This window comes from Rana temporaria, chromosome 3 (assembly GCF_905171775.1).
Source record: "Rana temporaria chromosome 3, aRanTem1.1, whole genome shotgun sequence".
In the NCBI taxonomy this organism is placed as follows: domain Eukaryota; kingdom Metazoa; phylum Chordata; class Amphibia; order Anura; family Ranidae; genus Rana; species Rana temporaria.
Genome location: NC_053491.1, coordinates 219,800,561 through 219,820,485, shown reverse-complemented (window position 1 = coordinate 219,820,485; position 19,925 = coordinate 219,800,561). Strand labels below are relative to the sequence as shown.

At 41.3% G+C, this 19,925-nt stretch overlaps 1 protein-coding gene across 1 annotated transcript in view; it reads left to right on the top strand.

The window, feature by feature from the left end:
- Nucleotides 1–19,925, top strand: part of STAB2 (stabilin 2) — a 218,364-nt gene that overhangs the window by 27,303 nt on the left and 171,136 nt on the right. The window contains exons 4-8 of the mRNA XM_040344273.1: nt 3,831–3,916; nt 6,903–6,972; nt 11,081–11,176; nt 13,822–13,941; nt 17,853–18,049. Of these exons, the coding sequence (XP_040200207.1) occupies nt 3,831–3,916; nt 6,903–6,972; nt 11,081–11,176; nt 13,822–13,941; nt 17,853–18,049 (569 nt within the window). The remainder of the gene's footprint in view (nt 1–3,830; nt 3,917–6,902; nt 6,973–11,080; nt 11,177–13,821; nt 13,942–17,852; nt 18,050–19,925) is intronic.

Sequence of the window (19,925 nt, the reverse complement as noted above, 5' to 3'; positions counted from 1 at the left end):
ATTGTCAAAACGGCAAATACAATGTAACAAAAGACTCAGCAGTTATTTTCCCCATCAGCACTATTTTCTGTTTTGTTTTCTTACTTTTAATCAGTCATTTATACAGTTCATCTAGCAAACACATCAAACACATCCTTTACACAGCTGACTCTGTTAACACATTTAAAAAAAAAACACTAATCACTAATTCTGAAACTGTGATCATGCTTCTGTATGCGGGACCCTCTCATTTGCAACGTGTACGGCAAGTTCTTTTGTTAGTACATTAGAAATAATGAAAACTCAGATGATTTGTTCCACAACCATTTATTCATAAGTCCCTCACTTTATAGTCCATATAAAAAGATTATAGCAATGTGGCCAGCTGTGTAACCATAAAATGTCCATCCACAAATGGAAGCCTCCACAAGGAAATTAGAAGCAAAATCTGAGTATAAAAGAGAAGAGAGGAGCCTCTAATGCCCCGTACACACCATCACTTTATGTGATGAAAAAAAACGACATTTTCTGTGAAGTAAAAAATGACATTTTGAAAAACGACACATAAAATTGAAGCATGCTTCAATTTTTTTTGGTCGTTTTTTACAAGACATAAAATGACGTTTTCCCCCACACACGGTCAATTAAAGTGACGTTTTTAAAAATGTCGTTTTTTTCAATCACATAAAGTGATGGTGTGTACGGGGCATAAGTGAAGCAATATGGTTACATTTAATGAACGTACAACATTTGGCAACTCACATGGGTTGATGATTTAAAGAGACACATCTAAGTATGCAGGCATTCAGGGGTAAAGCTGTCCACATAGACCAGTGGTTCTTAACCTAATAGTGCCGTGACCCCTTGATACATTTTCATAAGTTGTGGGGACCCCCTAACAGTAAAATTATTTTGTAGCGTGGGTTGTCGGCACCCAAGGCAAGACAAGTAATTTGTGCCCCTAACCCATGGACGTTTAGCGCTCCCTGAGTCCCTTCCACTCATACAGTATTAAATCCCATTATGCTGCATTTTAGGATGTACCACTCTTTCTCTTTGTTCTCCTTTCTTTCCCTTTTATCTCTCTTTTCAATTTTTTTTCCCCATCACTCTCTCTAGCCATCTTTCTTGTTGTTTAATGGTAACTATAATCACAGGTAGTGTTACTCACTGTGTCTCCGACTTTGTGGTGTCTTGCAGCAGTGACACCTATACCAAAATCAGGAGATAGGGTCTCCTCCAGCCCCTCCCACTTTATTCTTTACCAGTCAGCTGACCTCTAGTCTCTGCCTCCCAGCCATGCCGTGAACTGAGTGGGTGGCTGTGAAGAGGCTGAGTGGGCGGCGGCAGGCTCCACTGAGCTGGTGCGGCTGCAAAAAGGATAGGAGAGCGGTGCGGGCTTCAGGAACAGCCCAGGATTTGGTGACCCCTGGCATATCGTCATTTGACCCCCGAGGGGGTCCCGACCCCAGGTTGAGAACCACTGACATAGACCATTCTCTGCACTGCCGGTACTCTCCTTCACACATTCTGGAGCTATGCAGCCTTACGCTCTTTATGGTAACAGAAAAACCACAAAGGTATTTCAAATAATGGGGTTACTTATAACACTAACTTAATGTGCGTCGTATTTGCCGAACTTCCTTAATTGGCGGTCCCCTTCGGTACCATGGTCACAGGTTCTTCTCCGTATAGAGTCTATTAGATTAATGGAGAGGGTGCATCATACTCTCTTATGCCGCGTACACGCGATCGGTTAAACCGAAGAGAATGGTCCGATGGACCGTTTTCATCGGTCAAAACTGAGCGTGTGTGGGCGCCATCGGTTAGTTAACCATCGGTTTAAAAAAAGACAACTTGTTTTAAAATTAACTGATGGATTCCTAACCGATAGGACAAAACCGATCGTTAGTAGGCACGATCATCGGTTAAAAACCCATGCATGCTCAGAATCAAGTCGACGCATGCTTGGAAGCATTGAACTTCATTTTTTTTCAGCATGTCGTTGTGTTTTACGTCACCGCGTTCTGACACGATCGGTTTTTTAACCGATGGTGTGTGGGAGCGACGGACCATCAGTCAGCTTCATCGGTTAACCGATGAAAACGGTCCATCGGTCCGTTCTCATCGGATGGACTGATCGTGTGTGCGCGGCATTAGACTCAATGGGAAATGAGAAACTTGGTCAGCTTAATAAATATATACTGTATTAATGAGTCCTTTTTTCCCTTGTCTCATTTGCTAAAGTCTGCCATGTTTGTTCCATTTTATGAAGATGTATCTAGCACTAAAGACACCGTCCTATAGCTGTATAGGACTGTGAAACACTTAACAAGTTGTCAAATATACCACCTTGCAGATGCAATATTGCTTCTTTAATTTTTTTTTTACTTACTTATGTTCTTTTTTTCCTTTCGTTACATTTTTTCTTTTTATCTTTTTCAAAGTTATATTGAGAGATATATACCTGTCTATCTCTACCATGTTTCTCAGAATAAATGTACTGATCTCTCTATGCCTATATATATTGTATATGCCTGAATATTTCAATAAAACATTTGCAAACTAAAAATAAAAAACATGAATGGGTTGATGTCAGTCTGGAGGAGTGGGTATTCATGGGAAGGTTGCATTTGCATACCTTCCAACTTTCTGATATGGAAATGAGGGACAACTACTGTATTAATAAAAGTATGTAGGCATAGGACACACCTCCTGTCATGTCCCCTTAACCACTTAAGGACTGAGCTTCTTTCTGAGATTTGGTGTTTACAAGTTAAAAACATTGGCCCGGATTCACAGACACTGGCGCATATTTATGCCGCCGTAGCGTATCTCCTTTACGCTACGCCGACGCAGCGCAGAGAGGCAAGCACTGAATTCACAAAGCCAGTGCTTCCAAATCTGCGCTGGGTTTCCAAGGCGTAGGTCGGCGTAAGTGGAAGTGGGCGTGAGCCATGCTAATAAGGCGTGACCCCATGCAAATGATGGGCCAAGCGCCAGACAGATACGTATCGCCAACTGCGCATGCGCCGTCCCGTGGGCGCAACTCAGTGTGCATGCTCACAATCACTTCGGAACAACTGCCTAAGATACGTAACCTACGCCTAGTCATATTCACGTCCTACGTAAACGTCGTAAAATACATCGGCTTATGTCCCCTGGTGCAGCCCTTTGCATGGATGCTGCTGAGTTACACCTCCTTTATGGGGCATAACTTTACGCTGGACGTAAGACTTTACGCTCACTGCGGCAGACGGACGTACGTTCGTGAATCGGCGTATCTCCCTCATTTGCATATGTGAATAGAAAAACAATGGGAGCGCCAAATACGTCCAGCGTAAATATGCGCCCACTCTACGCCGGCGTAGGCAAGTTACGTCGGTCGGATGAAGCCTATTTTCAGGCGTATCTTAGTTTCTGAATCTGGCGCATAGATACGACGGCGCATATTTGCACTTACGTGGCGTATCTCGAAATACGTCGGCGCAAGTGCTTTGTGAATCCGGGCCATTATTTTTTGCTAGAAAATTACTTAGACAGGATCCAATTAACTTACCAGCATGTTTTTGGAATGTGGTAGGAAACTGGAGTACCCAGAGGAAAATCCACGCAGGCACAGGGAGAAGGTGCAAACTCCAGACAGGTAGTGTCGTGGTTGGGATTTAAACCAACAACACTATTGCTGCTAGTCGGAAGGGCTAACCACATAGCCACTGTGCTGCCCAATTGGGAACCATCCGTCCCCCTTTATGAGAGCTTCAGCATTATCCAAAAGATGTGTAATTAAATAAGCAGTGCAATCTTCTTGAACTTGAGTAACCAAGATATTACTAATTGTCATTTTACAGAGTGCCCTGGTGGGGCTTCATCCCCTTGTAACGACAGAGGTATATGCGCCGATGGGATGGGTGGCAATGGGACCTGTATTTGTCAAGTAAGTATTCTGTAATATCCTTACTTCCACTACTACTATGAAACATTCACTTCATTACAGTAATTACCAAAAACACTACTTATTTTATTATTGAAGAAAATGTTTTTGCCATATATGTTTATTAAATAATATAATCCTTCTAACAAGTGGGCTTCAAAAGACCCATTCATTAATAATGTGGTTGTAAACCTCTGAAATTAAAAATGAACAAAACATATCCTTCTATAGAATGTACTTGCCACTATCCAAAGCAGTGATGGTGAACCTTGGCACCCCAGATGTTTTGGAACTACATTTCCCATGATGCTCAACTACACTGCAGAGTGCATGAGCATCATGGGAAATGTAGTTCCAAAACATCTGGGGTGACAAGGTTCGCCATCACTGATCCAAAGCATCTAGTGTGGTTTCCGTCTGCTCTGCCATTCCTCTGCTATCTTAATGAGTCACTTCTGACAGTCAGACAAAAGACAATCTCAGGATTGACAGCCTCAGCTGTGCATTTTTCCCCATAAGTCTTTGTAGGGGGGGACAACAGACAACCTCAGAAGACGGCCCTGCCCATACACACAGAAATTAATTGACAGCCTCAGCTGTGCATGTTTCTCCATGAGACTGTGAAGAGGGGGGGTTGTGACAATTCCCTCCACTCAGGTGTCAGATTACACTCAGCTCCCTGCTGTGCAGTATGTGACATCAGATCCTCACGCCCCTTGCCTGCTTGAGTTGAAAAATGTTGTCTAAATTCTGTAGTTTGATTAGCTGTAGAGGGGAGATGGCTGCAGATAAACTGGTACAACATATGTTTTATCTCTGTGTAGCCGACGGCAGTCCCTTCACTGCGTATATATGTAAGAGTTTACAACCACTTTAAAGTGGGAGGAGATATGTAAATTTCATAAAAAATTGACATTTTAACTGACGTTTTTGAGTACAGTTTTGAGCTGGTGCTGATTGGTGCTAATTTTTCTTGAGAATGATCTACCACACATTAATATTTACCTTACCTTTCACTCTCCAATGCTGGAATGTAAGACCCCTTTCACATTGAGGCATTATTCATGCGGTACAGCGCTAAAAATAGCGCTGCAATACCGCATAAATAAATCTTGCCCTGCAGGCTTCAATGGCAGGACCGATCCAAAAGTCCTGCTAGCCGCATCTTTGGAGCGGTTTAGGAGCGGGGTGTTTACCGCTCCTATACCGCGCCTTCCCATTGAAATCAATGGGAAACCGCGGTAATACCGCCCGCAATGCGCCTCTGCAGAGGCGCATTGCGGGCGGTATTAAACCTTTTTCGGCCGCTAGCGAAGGTTAAAACCTCACCACTAGCGCCCGAATATCGCGGTAAATACAACGGTATAGCGGCGCTAAAAATAGCGCGGCTATACCGTCACCGCACCTCCGCTGCCCAATGTGAAAGCAGCCTTAGTGAGCATTCCTATCAGCAGCCACATCCTACCCTGATATTGTAGACACTGTTACTAATTACAGTGCAGAAGTAATTCAATTCACAAGACCGGTCAAAGACTAGGAATAAAAGGTTCAGGTTTGAGGGATTGGTATTCAGTATTCATGCCCAGAACTGGGGCCAAAGAAAACCTGGTTCTTCTCTAAAAACTGTTAGGCACCCTGTTTTAGAAAACATTAGATACTTACCTCTCCAGAGTCCATTCTTTGTCCATGTTGGACAGCACATTGGACTACATCCTGTAGTAATGTAGTAGTCTATGGGAAGAACCACAGCACCCATCAGGGGACACACTATCCAACACACCCTGAAGTGTCTGGTAGCAGCAGTTGAGTTAGCTCTGCAAGAGAGTGAAAAATAGAAGTGCTGTTGAAAGGAAGGGTAAGTATCCAACCTCTTACATTAGAAGGTGCAGCTGCCGTAAAGTGGTTGTAAACTAATTACAACCACCTTAACCTACAGGTAAGCCCGGATTAAGGCTTACCTGTAGGTGCAAGAAATATCTCCCAAATCTAAAAGGTTTAGGAGATATTTGCAGAAAATACAAGCACTGATATCTACGGCGCAGGCGCACTGAGCGTGCCGTTTCCAACGGCGAGCGTGCCATGACTGGGGGTGATGTCATTGCGGCTCCGGTCAGTCACAGCACTGGAGCCGCGATAACCCGAAGTCACTCCTGGCAGAGATGGCGGCGACGGAGGAGGGGAACGAGGAACGCTGCGGGGGCTTCAATCTCAGGTAAATAATTCATAATGTGCTAGTATGCTATGCAAACTAGCTCATTATGCCTTTGTCTTCCAGGGTGTTTTTTTTATTTATTTTTTAGAGATGATTTACTTCCTCTTTGAAGTGTAAAGAAAAGCAACAGGGCTGCTTTAAAGAGGAGTTCCGCCCCCCATAAAAAAAAATTCAAAGTCAGCAGCTACAGATACTGTAGCTGCTGACTTTTAATATTAGGACACTTACCTGTCCAGGGATCCCGCGATGTTGGTACCCCAGCTGATTTTCAAATGGGCTCTCGGGTGCTGGCGCCACCATTCGTATTAAGGGAACCCGGCAGTGAAGCCGCTTCCCTAGTGCACATACGCAAAGTGCGCTGCACTTTTCTCCTGGCCCGGCGGCGGAGGAAAGAGGAGGGGGACTTCCGAGGGACAGCGCCACGGCGGAATCTCCCGGAAGTGGGGAAGGATACCTGTCAAAAACAGGTACGCATTCCCCCCTCCCCCCTGAAAGATGCCAAAGTAGCACCGGAGGGGGGGAGGGAGCAGATAAGCAGAAGTTCCACTTTCGGGTGGAACTTTGCTTTAAGGTAAGTATTACTCGGTGTTAGATTATTCCCCTGAAAAACATGAATGCTTGCCTTAGTAAAGTGATCGTGCTTATGTCTTTTTTTTTTTCAATTTTATATAATTAACTGTCTGACTAATATCCATTAGCATTTTATTAAATTACATATACAAGAATACACGATTTAAACAATAGTAAGGATGTGCATCTTTTTTCAATTTTGTTTAGGAAAAATTTGGTGGAACAAACTGTGAGAAATGCGCAGATGATGACACGTATGGTCCGGACTGCCGATCTGGTATGACCAAGGCACAGCTTTGCCTTTAAAACCTTAGTTTACAATTTTTCCTGTTAAGACCTCGTGCACACTGGACATTTTTGAACACTCTCGTAGATTCCTTTTATCCTGGCAGCAGCATTTTGGCAGAAAAAACGCTTGACACTTGTACACACGTGCAACGCATTTAGGCTCGTCAAGTGCTTGGGCAATTATTAATTTCTTTGCCAGAATAATAATTTACTACATACAGTATATAATGAGCAGAATTGGTTCTCCCCATGCACTCACAAAGTATACTTAGAAACAAGTTTTGTAAAATATTAGCCTTAAATGCTTTTATTATACACAATTAGCTTTCTATAGTTTCTTATCACGTATGTGTGTGGGTTAATATCCTGGCAACCTATGATATGGATAGATGCAATGTCACAATTTCACCACAAGATGGCAGTAGATTCTTAGGAATATCGTTTTTTGTTGGACTGCTACATCACCAAAGATAACACTGAAAATTGAAACATGAAATCTACATAAATACAGCAGGTAAAATAAGTATTGAACACGTAACCATTTTTCTAGGTAAATATATTTCTAAAGGTGCTATTGACACCACATGTCAATAACAACCCATGCAATCCATACATACAAAGAAACCAAAACAAATAAGTTCAGAAATTAGGTTACGTGTAATAAAATGGAATTACACAGGGAAAAAGTATTAAACACATGGAGAAAGGGAGATGCGAAAAGGCATTGAAAGCCAAGACACTAGCTGAAATCTATCAGTAATTAGAAAGCCCTTCTCAGTGCAAATTAATATCAACTGGTTCAGTCACAACTGATGGCCTATAAAAAGGTGTCTCATTAACAAAGTGTCACACAATAAACCTCTTATGATGGGTAGAGCTCTCTCAAAACCTTTGCAACCTTATTGTTGAAAAACATACTGATGGCATTGGTTACAGAAGCATTTCTAAACGTCTGAGTGTTCCAGTGAGCACTGTTGTTGCCCTAATCCGGAAGTGGGAAGAACATCATTAAACCATAAATCGGCCACAACCGGGTGCTCCTCACAAGATTTCTGACAGAGAAGTGAAAAGGATTATCAGAAGAGTTGTCCAAGAGCCAAGGATCCATTGTGGAGAGCTTCAGAAAGACCTGGAATTAGCAGGTACAATTGTTTCAAAGAAATTAATAAGTAATGCACTCAATGGCCATAGCCTATATGCACGCCCATTAGCAAGACTCCATTGCTGAGACCAAAATCCAACTCTTTGGATGCCATGATACACACCATGTTAGGAGGTCAAATAGCACTGCACATCACCCCAAAAAACACCCCCATACCAACAGTGAAGTTTGGAGGTAAGAACATCATGGCAGAGGCCTGTTTTTCATCATACGGTACTGGGAAACTTCATATCATTGAAGGAAGGATGAATAGAAAAATGTACCAAGATATTCTTAATAAAAATCTGCTGCCATCTACCAGGATGATGAAGATGAAACAAGGGTGGACATTTCAGCAAAATAATGATCCAAAACACAAAGGCAAGGAAACTCTCAATTGGTTTCAAAGAGAGAAATTAAAGCTGCTAGAATGGCCCAGCCAATCACCAGACTTGAATCCAAAAGGAAATCTATGGAAAGAACTAAAGATCAGAGTTCATAGAAGAGGCACACGGAACCTTCAAGATTTGAAGACTGTGTGGAAGAATGGACCAAAATCACACCTGAGCAATGCTTGCGACTAGTTTCTCCATACAGTAGGCATCTTGAAGCTATAATTACCAACAAAGGATTTTGTACAAAGTATTAAATACATTTCAGTTAGCGTGTTCAATACTTTTTCCCTGTGTCATTCCATTTTATTACACGTAACTTAATTTCTGAACTTATTTGTTTTTGTTCCTTTGTATGTATGGATTGTATGGGTTGTTATCGATATGTGGTGAAAATGTCATGTCAAAGCACCTTTAGAAATATATTTACCTAGAAAAATGGTGACGTGTTCAATACTTATTTTACCTGCTGTAAGTAGCCTACAACCCGTTATAATAATATGCTGAGAATTATTTTCAGCTCAGTACATAATTACAAATAAAGCAAGGTATAAAACAAAGTGCCATCTTTGGAGTGCTTCAGTTAAACATTTGGGATGCATTTTAAAGACCGTAGCTCTCACCCGTCTTTGTGATAAACACTTTTGCTTTTATGAGGACAGACTTCTGTGGGCTAAAAGTTCACCACACGAAGTGTGGCATGGTTTGGCATTGAATGGTGAGCATGGTGAAAGGTGGGTGCTCCAAGGCTGCACTCACATTTTGCTTTTCTATGAACATGCGTAAAGTCATGCCAAGTTTGTGCATGTTTTTGTCCCACATGATTTTAATGGGCTGCCCTAAACATGACAAACCCAGCAAAATAGCTCATGTACCTTTTTAGATGTGGAACTTTGTATGTTTTTTAACCAAGCGTTTTGCCGTGATTGACGCACATTTTTTTTCATGTCAAATGCACATGTTTTTTTGCTGCATTTGGGATGTCATTAACCATGGCAACATAAACGTGTTTCATAAATGTGCACATAATTGCATGCTTTTACGCACGCTTGTTGAAGGCTAAAGTGTAAATGCGGCCTAAAGCTGTAGTCCTCAACCTCAGCCCTCAAGTACCCCCAATGGGCCATGTTTTGGGAACTTCCCTTAGAAAAAATAGCTCTTATCAATACCATGGTTATTGATTTAAAGCAGCTGTGCAAAGTAAAGAAAAACCTGAAAACATGGCCCGTTGGGGGTACTTGAGGACTGAGGTTGAGAACCACTGGCCTAAAGAACACAGTTTACTTTTTTGCATCTCCCAGCATCAGCATCTTCGCTTCTTCATCAGAATGTTTGTGCTGGAAGATTTCCCTCTGCCAGGCGATTTGATTTCAGGTCTGAATAGGTTGGTACATGTCCAGGATTCACCCAGACAGTCTGGGTTTTGAATCATGTGTCCGGGCTATAACCCGGACACATCATTTAGACCAGACTGTGGCTCCCCAAGTAACCAGGATAGTCACACACAAATCTGTTGCTGTCTGGGAGTTGTGGGCGGCTGTCTGGGTACAGGTTCGGCATCACTGGGGGGCACGGCAATGATGTCAGCAAGATCAATTTGGCCACACCCACTGTTTACTGGGGAACACAATGCATTACTACTCTCCTTGGGGCACGCAAAGGTCTCCCAGGCTGCTAAAGTGTTTGGATTTGGCTTAAAGAAATGGTGGCAACGTTAGATCTAAATGGGGAGCAGGTAGCTGAAAAATCATGTATGTGTGACTGCAGCTTCCAATCTAAACCATGATTGAATAGTGAACTATCTTCACTCTGAGCCACCAGTCAAACTTATTTATTATTACTGGCCGGCCCAGGGGTCAGATGTCCCTTAGGCCCCGTACACACGACCGAACATGTCTGCTGAAACTGGTCCGCAGACCAGTTTCAGCGGACATGTTCGGTCATCTGTACGTCCGACCGGACAATTTTCCGGCGGATCGGACAGGTTTCCAGCGGACAAATGTTTCTTAGCATGCTAAGAAACATGTCCGCCGGAAGCCTGTCTGTCGGACATTGTTCGGTCGTCTGTACAGACTCACCGTACATGTCAGCTCGGCCGAAAACCCTTGCATGCGTCGAAGTGATTCGACGCATGCGTGGAAGCATTGACCTTCCAGGGCCGCGCACGTCGCACGTCATCGTCGCGGCGACGGCGCGGCCACGTCACCGCGTATCGTGTCCGCACGGATTTCTGTCTGATGGTGTGTACAACCATCAGACAGAAATCTCCGAGCGGACATGTCCGCTGAAAACGGTCCAATTTTCATCTTCTCACAAATCTGAATGTTTGAGCAAAGAAATTCAAAGCAGGAGGAAATGCACGTTGTACAGCACTGCATTATGCTGTATTGCTGCTTCATTATTCACAGCAAGTGTGCAGAATTTGTTGTTAAGAATGCTGTAAACCATACAAGATTGCTAGAAAATAGAAATTCTTCCAGAACCAATTGTTTACTTATTTTTTTTCATGCTAGCTATATGTGTGTAATTGTGATTATCTAATCTACTATATTCTTTCTTCACAGTCTGTGATTGTGTGCATGGTATTTGCAACAGTGGGATTAATGGAGACGGTAAATGCTCGTGCTTCTCTGGTTATAATGGGCCTAAGTGTGACCAGCGTAAGTAATGCTACAGAACTATATGTTAAAGAGCAACAGGTCTTTTATCTGTTAATAAAAAAAAGAGCAACAGGTCTCATACATGTCTGAAAAAAGTATTTGAATTAGCATTTGTTTGCCAAATGTATTTTCCAGTGTAGGGTTGCATCTAGTTGGTAATAGGCAAAATAGAGTTTTTAAAGTTACGAATGTTATTAATTTAGACCCAGAAAATAAAGATGTAAATTGTGGAAATGGGAACTTGGCTTCAAAATCTGGCAGCTAAACTGGTTCACTTTACTGAGTAACATCAGGGACAGCAATGGGTGTATTTATTTTGAAAAACAATTGCTTGGCTGTTCGTCCACTGAGATTGCATGTTAGGCCTCGTACACACGATAGGTTAACCAGAGGACAACGGTCTGATGGACTGCTTTCATCGGTCAAAACCGATCGTGTGTAGGCCCCATAGGTTATTTAACCATCGGTTAAAAAAAAGCCAACTTGCTTTAAATGTAACCGATGGATTCCTAACCATCAGACCGTTCTCATCGGATGGACTGATCGTGTGTACGAGGCTTAATTCTGTGCAAATGGGGCAACATTGAATGATCTCTACCTATATTTTCTGCAATTTGAATGTATGAATGCAGAAAATAGCACATTATGGCCACCAGATGGCGATGACTATTACACTAAATAAATATGCTCTTTAGTGCCATCTAGAGGTCACAGTGTGGTAAATTCCACATTCACATGTTTGACTTGCAGAGAATATAGTCATGGAGAATGTTTGATTTTGCCCCATTTGCCAAGAACAAATTTGCATGCGGTTTCAATGGATGAATAGTTATGTGAATTTTTTTTTTTTTTTTTATACATACACCGGAGGAAGCTCATAAAGAGGTTCATTCTAAAGAATATTCATCTTTGTGTCTTTGCATTTGCACAATTTTTTAGTCTGCAGAAGTTCTTGAAACACTATTTAAACATAATTCATCCAGTATTTTTGGTTGCACCCAGATAATATAGCAAATGCGACCTCAATGACCCTGTCCTACTATGCTTGTCACTAAGTAGGTGCTAAATAGTATGATCCTGGTGTGGCCATTTATGGAGTCCCATGTGTATACCAGCATATCTACAGCCTAGGTTCGTATCTGAGCTCCAACATCCCGAGCCTTCTGAAGGAATTGGATATTTAAGAGAATAGTTAGTTATCATTCAATTGTGTCCACTTCAGTGAACTGATGTATATAGGGCCTTTGCAAAGCACTTTAAAAATATCCCTGGCGGTGGGGCTTGCAGTCAGGGGGCTAGATTCAGAGAGAATTTACGCCGGCGTATCTATAGATACGCCGCGTAAATTCAAATCTGCGCCGGCGTATCTTCTTTCTGTATTCAGAAAGCAAGATACGCCGACATTAGCCTAAGATACGACTGGCATAAGTCTCTTACGCCGTCGTATCTTAGGGTGAATTCTCACGCTGGCCGCTAGGTGGCACTCCCTTCGTTTTCGGCATAGAGTATGCAAATTACCTAGTTACGCCAATTCACAAATGTACGTGCGCCCGGCGGTAGTTTTTTACGTCGTTTGCGTAAGGCTTTTTCGGCGTAACGTTGCTCCTGCTATTAGGAGGCGCAGCCAATGTTAAGTATGGATGTCGTGCCCGCTTCGAAATTTGAATTTTTTTACGTCGTTTGCATAAGTCGTTCGCGAATAGGGCTGGACGTAATTTACGTTCACGTCGAAACCAATACGTTGTTGCGGCGTACTTGAGAGCAATGCACACTGGGATATGTACACGGACGGCGCATGCGCCGTTTGTAAAACACGTCAATCACGTCAGGTCATCACACATTAGCATAAAACACAGGCCTTCCTTCCACATTTGAATTATGTGGGCTTACGCCGGCCCCATTTACGCTACGCCGCCTCAACTTACGGAGCAAGTGCTTTGTGAATACTGCACTTGCTCCTGTAAGTTGTGTCGGCGTAGCGTAAATACAATACGCTGCGCCGCCGTAACTAGGCGCGCAGGTACCTGAATCTGCCCCAGGGAGTCACAGAATTAGTAAAGTAACGTGAGTATGCATTACAGAGAATATTCTGAATTTGACAATGCTTGCTATCTATGGTTAATCTGGTTGGTTACCAATTGTCATACAAATTTCAGTTCACTTGCGACTGCCAGGTAGTGTATATCTGTAGAAAAAGAATATATTTAGATGGATCAAAAATGAATAGCATAGGTCTCAAGCATGTACAAAAAAAAAAGAACAATGGGCTTTGATGTCCTTCTGAAGATGGCCTTGCGAATTGATTACTCTGTAAAATAGTTGTGGCATAAACGTGTGTGAATGCAATTTTCCCTGGCCTAGCGTGCTGGTTTATGTATTGTGCAGTTATCCAGACATGCCTTTATTGTGGGGGAATAATAGCAAATGGCTAGGAAAACAAAAAACAAGCTTGACTGATTGAGAGATTGGTCTGCTTTTTTATATCTGAACAGGCCATGTGGCCTAAAGGTACAACATGTTAAGTTCGTAAAACAAGTACTATTGCCCAGATTAAATGACAATAGCCTTATGCACATACGTGCTTTAAGAGAATAGTTTGTATATTTTAAGTACTGTCACTACATTCATTTGTTGTGTATTTTCAGCATTACCAGACTGTGCTGTACTGAACTGCAAAGGAAACAAACGATGTACAATGTCAAGTTCAGGTGCTCTTGAGTGTAAATGCTTACCAAATTACGAAGAGAAAGGCTCAACATGTGAACGTAAGGCTGCTTTTATCACTTGTCTAGTTAACTGCAAAAAAAAAGCATTGTAATGGAAAGACTATTAGAACAATGTCCTATGATGTCATTGTTAAGTTTGAAACATTTATATTCTTTTTGACTATTTGAATAAAATGGAACAGACGATAGGCTTCTGACAACTTTACCTGGCAAACACAGACTACCCTTTAGCTACATATTATTATTTCATCTGGAAAAATGAAACAAGGTTTCTGAGATTGGGTATAGAGATTTTTTCCCTCTTTGCTCATTGTATTACAGTCTACTACAGTAAAAGAGTAAGGCTAAGTTCACACTGGCATTAAAAGCAGGTGTTTGATCCACCCCATAGGAGGAATCGGAGTCGGAATCAAACTCCGATGGCATAGGGAGACTCAACTGTTCCTCTTAGTAAACCAGTAAAGGTGGGAAAACAATTTCCAGCTTTCAGAGCCCCCACCCACTCACATTAAGTTCACAATAGGGGTGTGTGGGTGCTTTGGTGGCATGCCTGATTTACCTATAACTCCCATATATAGTACCTCAATTATACCTTTCCATTCTGCACCAGTTGATACCCCTATGAAGCTGTAATTACACACTCTATGATGACTTGTCTACTTTTCATTGAACTGTCGTTTCTCTGTTACCATCCATGTTTTCTCAGTTATGTAACATGTAACCGCTTCACTGTTTTTACCTGTAAATCCGAAAAACCTTAATGAAGATATTGAAACAAAAAAAACAGGTGTTTGAGAGGTGTTAAAAACACGCCTTAAACACCTATGCACAAGATACAATAGACAGCACAGCTGTTCACACTACCAAAACATGAAGCATTAGTGTTGCGTCGCTTCAAAATTGAAGCCTCATGTCACGTCAGGAGGCATTTAAAGCCTTTCAACGCCTTCCATTCAAGTCTATAGTAATGCTTTGCAAATGCTCTGGCAGGCAGTTGTGGTGCGGTTGTAGGACCTTAAGATAAGTTAATTTACTGTAATGCAATAGGCATTTGTAGAGCGGTTTTAATGCGCCTTAACGCTCATCAAACGCTTCAAAACTGCCCATAGGGTATTTAGGGGGCATTTTTAACTCATCATTAATGCTTGCAAAAGGCCAGTCTAATGCCCATACTAAAGCTCATTAATGTGAGTCTAACGCCCATACTAATGCTATAGAAGCTCTTGGTAACTATTAAAAATGTAGTCAAGTGTGAACAAGCCCTTACACGGCTTAAGGAGCCTGCCTGCTCAGAGTTACACAATTATAAACTTTAATGCCTCTTCGAAAAGTGGTCTGCGGTGGCTCGCCTTTTTAGAAGTCGGTAGAGAGAGCAGCAGCTGCCAGGCATTCAGGAGGTTATACTGTGATTCTGAATGTTTGGCTCCTGGTTACAGTGTGGCCCTAATAATTTGAACGTGCCTACCAAAGACAACAGGGGGTAGTGATTTTGCCTGTGTACAACTCTGCTGCAATATGCTATCATTTGGGTGGGTGGTCAGGGGGGAGAATATAATGCTCAAGTATTTCTGAGTTCTAAAAGGTGCAAGGCTTTGTAATTTCACCTTAATTTTTTACATATGTTTTAATATACTCTTATTGTTTATGTTACTGTGCTCAGAATCCAAATCCATAGAACTCTTCTGGACATGAAAACAAAAGAGAGATTACACGTTTTCTTTGCTAGTCTTTAATATTAGTTCTTAATGTATTTACCGTAGTTCAATAACTATGCTTATGTACTATAGAATCCACCCGAATGCTATGCTCAGTGGACAGCCATGCAACAGATAAATTCACTAGTTTACTCACACATAGCATGCTGGCTATTTTTGATGGATTCACTGGAGCAGAACTAGACTCCGTGAAATTGACAACGAGAATAGTTACATAAGAGGCTGGAAGCCAGCTTTGGTGTTGTCTGTTCTTTATTCAAAGGACAAAGCTGTACATTTTGGCAACGTGATATGAACACATGTGGTGCCAGGATCAGTTTGAATCTTGGATACACATTCAAACCCTGGGACATAAATACAGTCTATTCAATGTCCCGAACAAAATATGTAGCATTGATTGCATAATTAAATGTGTGTTGTGCAGTGGGTGGTATCATGGTTACTAACTTTTCCTATATCTAAAAACACCACCTTATTGATTCATTCTGCAGGCACTCCACCTCTTCTTTTTACAATTATTTTTTACCTAAGACTTCCTACTGAGCAGATGGGACCTAAGTTTAAAACGTGGACATTTACCACCTGTTACAACTTTACATAATATTCCTCCTACCCCCTTCCTCTAACAAAACATCATTTTTGAAGGGGGGGGGGGGCAGAAATAGTCCCCAAAACCATCTCTAAATTTCCTTATTCCTTAAAATGAACAAAATACGAACGCCCGTGTACTGGGGTCATGTGGGGCATAATGGCGTCAGCACGTCGTAGCACCGCCTTACATGTTTCGTCATACGTGACGTCTTCCTTGGACACCGGCGACGTGCTGAACCATCAGCTTTATACCACACAATGGCAACCAGACCTAACTTTCTTATGATCTTGTGGATCATAATTAAGAACACTGCATATGAGAACATCAAGCCTCGATATGATGAACATAACAACTATGGAGCACTTTGGAAAAGGAAAAATTATTATTATAAATAGGTTTAAATATATGCGGAATTGCACCACAATACAGGCACCTATGTCGATACACAGCATATGTAGAAAATCTGGAGATGTAAAAAAGCAGATAATACATATACCAGACAAAAAACTGCCATAAATGCCCCAAAGGCATCCAGAGCATAGACACATGAGAAAAACATACCTTATTAACTGAAATAAACAATAAATATGTTAAGTGACTAAAATCATACCGTGGTGATATTCTCCCAAAACGTGCAAAAAAACACATTATGGGTTAATAATGTAGAACAAATAAAAAATATATAAAATATATATGTAGCTGAAAAAAAAGAGCAAAAAGAAAACAATTATGCATTGTCAATAAAGGCATTGATCTCTATATCAACATTCAACCCAAGGGGCCTAAGGCATCTAATTTTGTATATCCAGCTCATTTGTAACTTAGAAATGGCACATCGCTTGGACACCCCTCTCCAGGGTAATTTTAGTCGGTCAATACCAACAAATGAAGTCCCTTTAGGATCTTGTTTGTGTACTTCTAAGTAATGTCTTGAAACAGGGTGCCCTTTGAATCCTCTCCTGATATTTCCAACGTATTCATTCAGTCTGACCTGTAACGATTGAACAGTACATCCCACGTACTGGAGCCCACACGGACAGGTCAGAAGAGGTAAGAGGGGAGAGGGAAAAAATAGAGAGGGGAGTTGAGTTCCTTTTTAGGTATCAGCCTACTTTCCATATTGTTTATTTAAGACCATCATCTGTTAGCTAATTCATCAAGCATCTAAATGACATTGAGATGAAAGGCCACTCCTGAACCAACTTTGCCAACTTTCGTATGTTAGACAATATACTTGACATGTCAGCTCTACAGCACCAAACTACTCACAGTATGCTTGTGGTTATAGGCGACCCTTCCTTGCATATTTATTATCTATTTTCTCCCCACCCGTAGAAATAAAGTTAACTCCTATTTATACATTGCAACAACAGTGAAAGCCAGGTTAGGACCAGTAAAGTAGGAATATGCAGATTGTTAAAGGTACTAGCAGAAGGGTGCTGGAAATCCAGCTCTGGTTGTTAATATAATCTCTTATCTGCACTCCACTGTTGCTAGCTGTAAAATATATATATATATATATATATATATATATATATATATATATATATATATATATATATATATATATATATATATATATATATATATATATATATATTCATTCTATATATTCTGATCCCCATCACTTGTTTCATTTTCAGCTATTAATCCATGTTTGAAGAAGGTCTGTGATGCTGCAGCTTATTGCACATATGTGGGTCCTAATAAACACACATGTACATGCAAGGAGGGCTACAGAGGTGATGGTAATGTGTGTTTACCAATTGACCCCTGCCAGGAAAACTTTGGAGATTGCCCCACAGCATCATCGATTTGTAAATATGATGGACCTGGACAGGTAAGATTGGATGAAATGTACAATAGAAAACATAGCTACCCTGAAACATTTTACTTAAGACAGTAAACACGTTTTTTAGATTTGATATAAAGTGAGACTTTGCAATGACACCTGCCTCTGATATAATGGCATAATCTCCACAAAAGTTACAGTCAGGAAGACAGCGTCCCATTTTCAAAGATGCACTATTTATGGACCAACTCCAGGCACAAAAAACAATCTACCTACTTGTGGTCTAATGGAAGCATGAATAAATGTTAAAACTTACCTTATTCCTCACTCCAATATGGTCCCTTTAGCATTGTTATTCGTCCTGTGAAGCCCCCTCCCTCCTTCACATACAAGGCAGGGTTAATATTCTTGCATCGTATATGATGATATAGTAGGACCACCCACAGTCCAGAGCCATGGGGAGAAAAGGAGAGCACTGGACCCTGCCAGGGTGGGGATAATAGATAGAGAAAAAAAAAGGAGCGCCCAGAGAAATGTGACTTCTAAAATATGGTTAGTGGACATTTATTAAAAATTAGCAACATGTTAATCAAGCCAACCTGTTTCAAAGGGAATAGACTTAAGGACTGTTGCTGCATACTATTTGGTGGGAACAATCCCCAAGATCAAGGTTTCTGAGTGGCAGGATTCCGGCTTTAGTTGCTTAGGCAGTGAGGCTAAGGCAAGTAATACTGGCTGTTCCTTTACCATCTATATTTAATGAAAATTAAACCCTTGAGGGGGAGGGGGGCATTTAAATGGTAGAAAAATGTGTCTAATTCTCAGAGTTGAGATTTAAATACACACCCAATGCACATGTATGTGATTACACAAAAAGGAAGCTTTGCACTGTATGACAAGCTTGTAGTCTTGTGGGTGTGCTGACAACATATCCAAATACACCAGGGCACGTTGCATGTCTCTTTGTTGTTTGAAACAAAAACTTTGGTTGTGGTAACAATCACTTGCCACAGAAGCATTTAGATGTGTACAGAACTACATTATATTAATGTTTATTTTCCCTAAGTATACCAGTTCCAGTTGTGTCTCCTTGTCTGACCTGCAATTCTGAAGAAGTTACAGTTACTTTGATGAAGCATGAAAGCGACATTTAGGCATTATAACAAGTTATTGTAGTGATTATATTCAGGCATTCTGATCATTTATATCAGTGCAGATCACATTTACAGACAGAAATAACATTCAGGTGTAAGGAAATGTCTTAACCTTTGGCAGGAGAACAAAGATCCAGTTGTCTGGATTTCTTCTATCGTTTGATTAGTTTAGGTAATATATGTCATTTTGTTTCATGACAAAACTGCATTTCCATATATGGCTATGTATCCCAGGCTAAACGCAGTATTCAGTCCAATCCCTGGCTTTCCAAATCAACTCTTCTCTCTGTTATTAGATGTGGTGTTTTATTTTCTTAAACATATTCTGTAAAGGTTCTACAATTTTTTAACGCATGCCTCATTTTCAAATCATACTTATTAGGTTGCTTGTGCAAGCATTTTAGTGTGGTTTGCATGGTATATGCATGTGACCTAGGAATCTACCTTACCAACCGTTCAGTGTCCTCCACCCCTCTCTGCCAATCCCTTCACTGGCTTGCACTCACCCAACAAATACAATTTAAAGTACTAACAACAATCATTTACAAAGCCATCCACAACTTTGCCCCCAACTACATCACTAACCTTGTCTCAAAATACCAACCAAGCCGCTCTCTCGGTCCTCCCAAGTCCTCCGGCCCTCTAGCTCCCGTTTCACCTCCTCCCATTCTTGCCTCCAGGATTTCTCCAGAGCTTCTCCCATCCTTTGGAACTCCCTACCTCAATCTGTCCAACTGTCCCCTAATCTATCCATCTATAGACGATCCCTG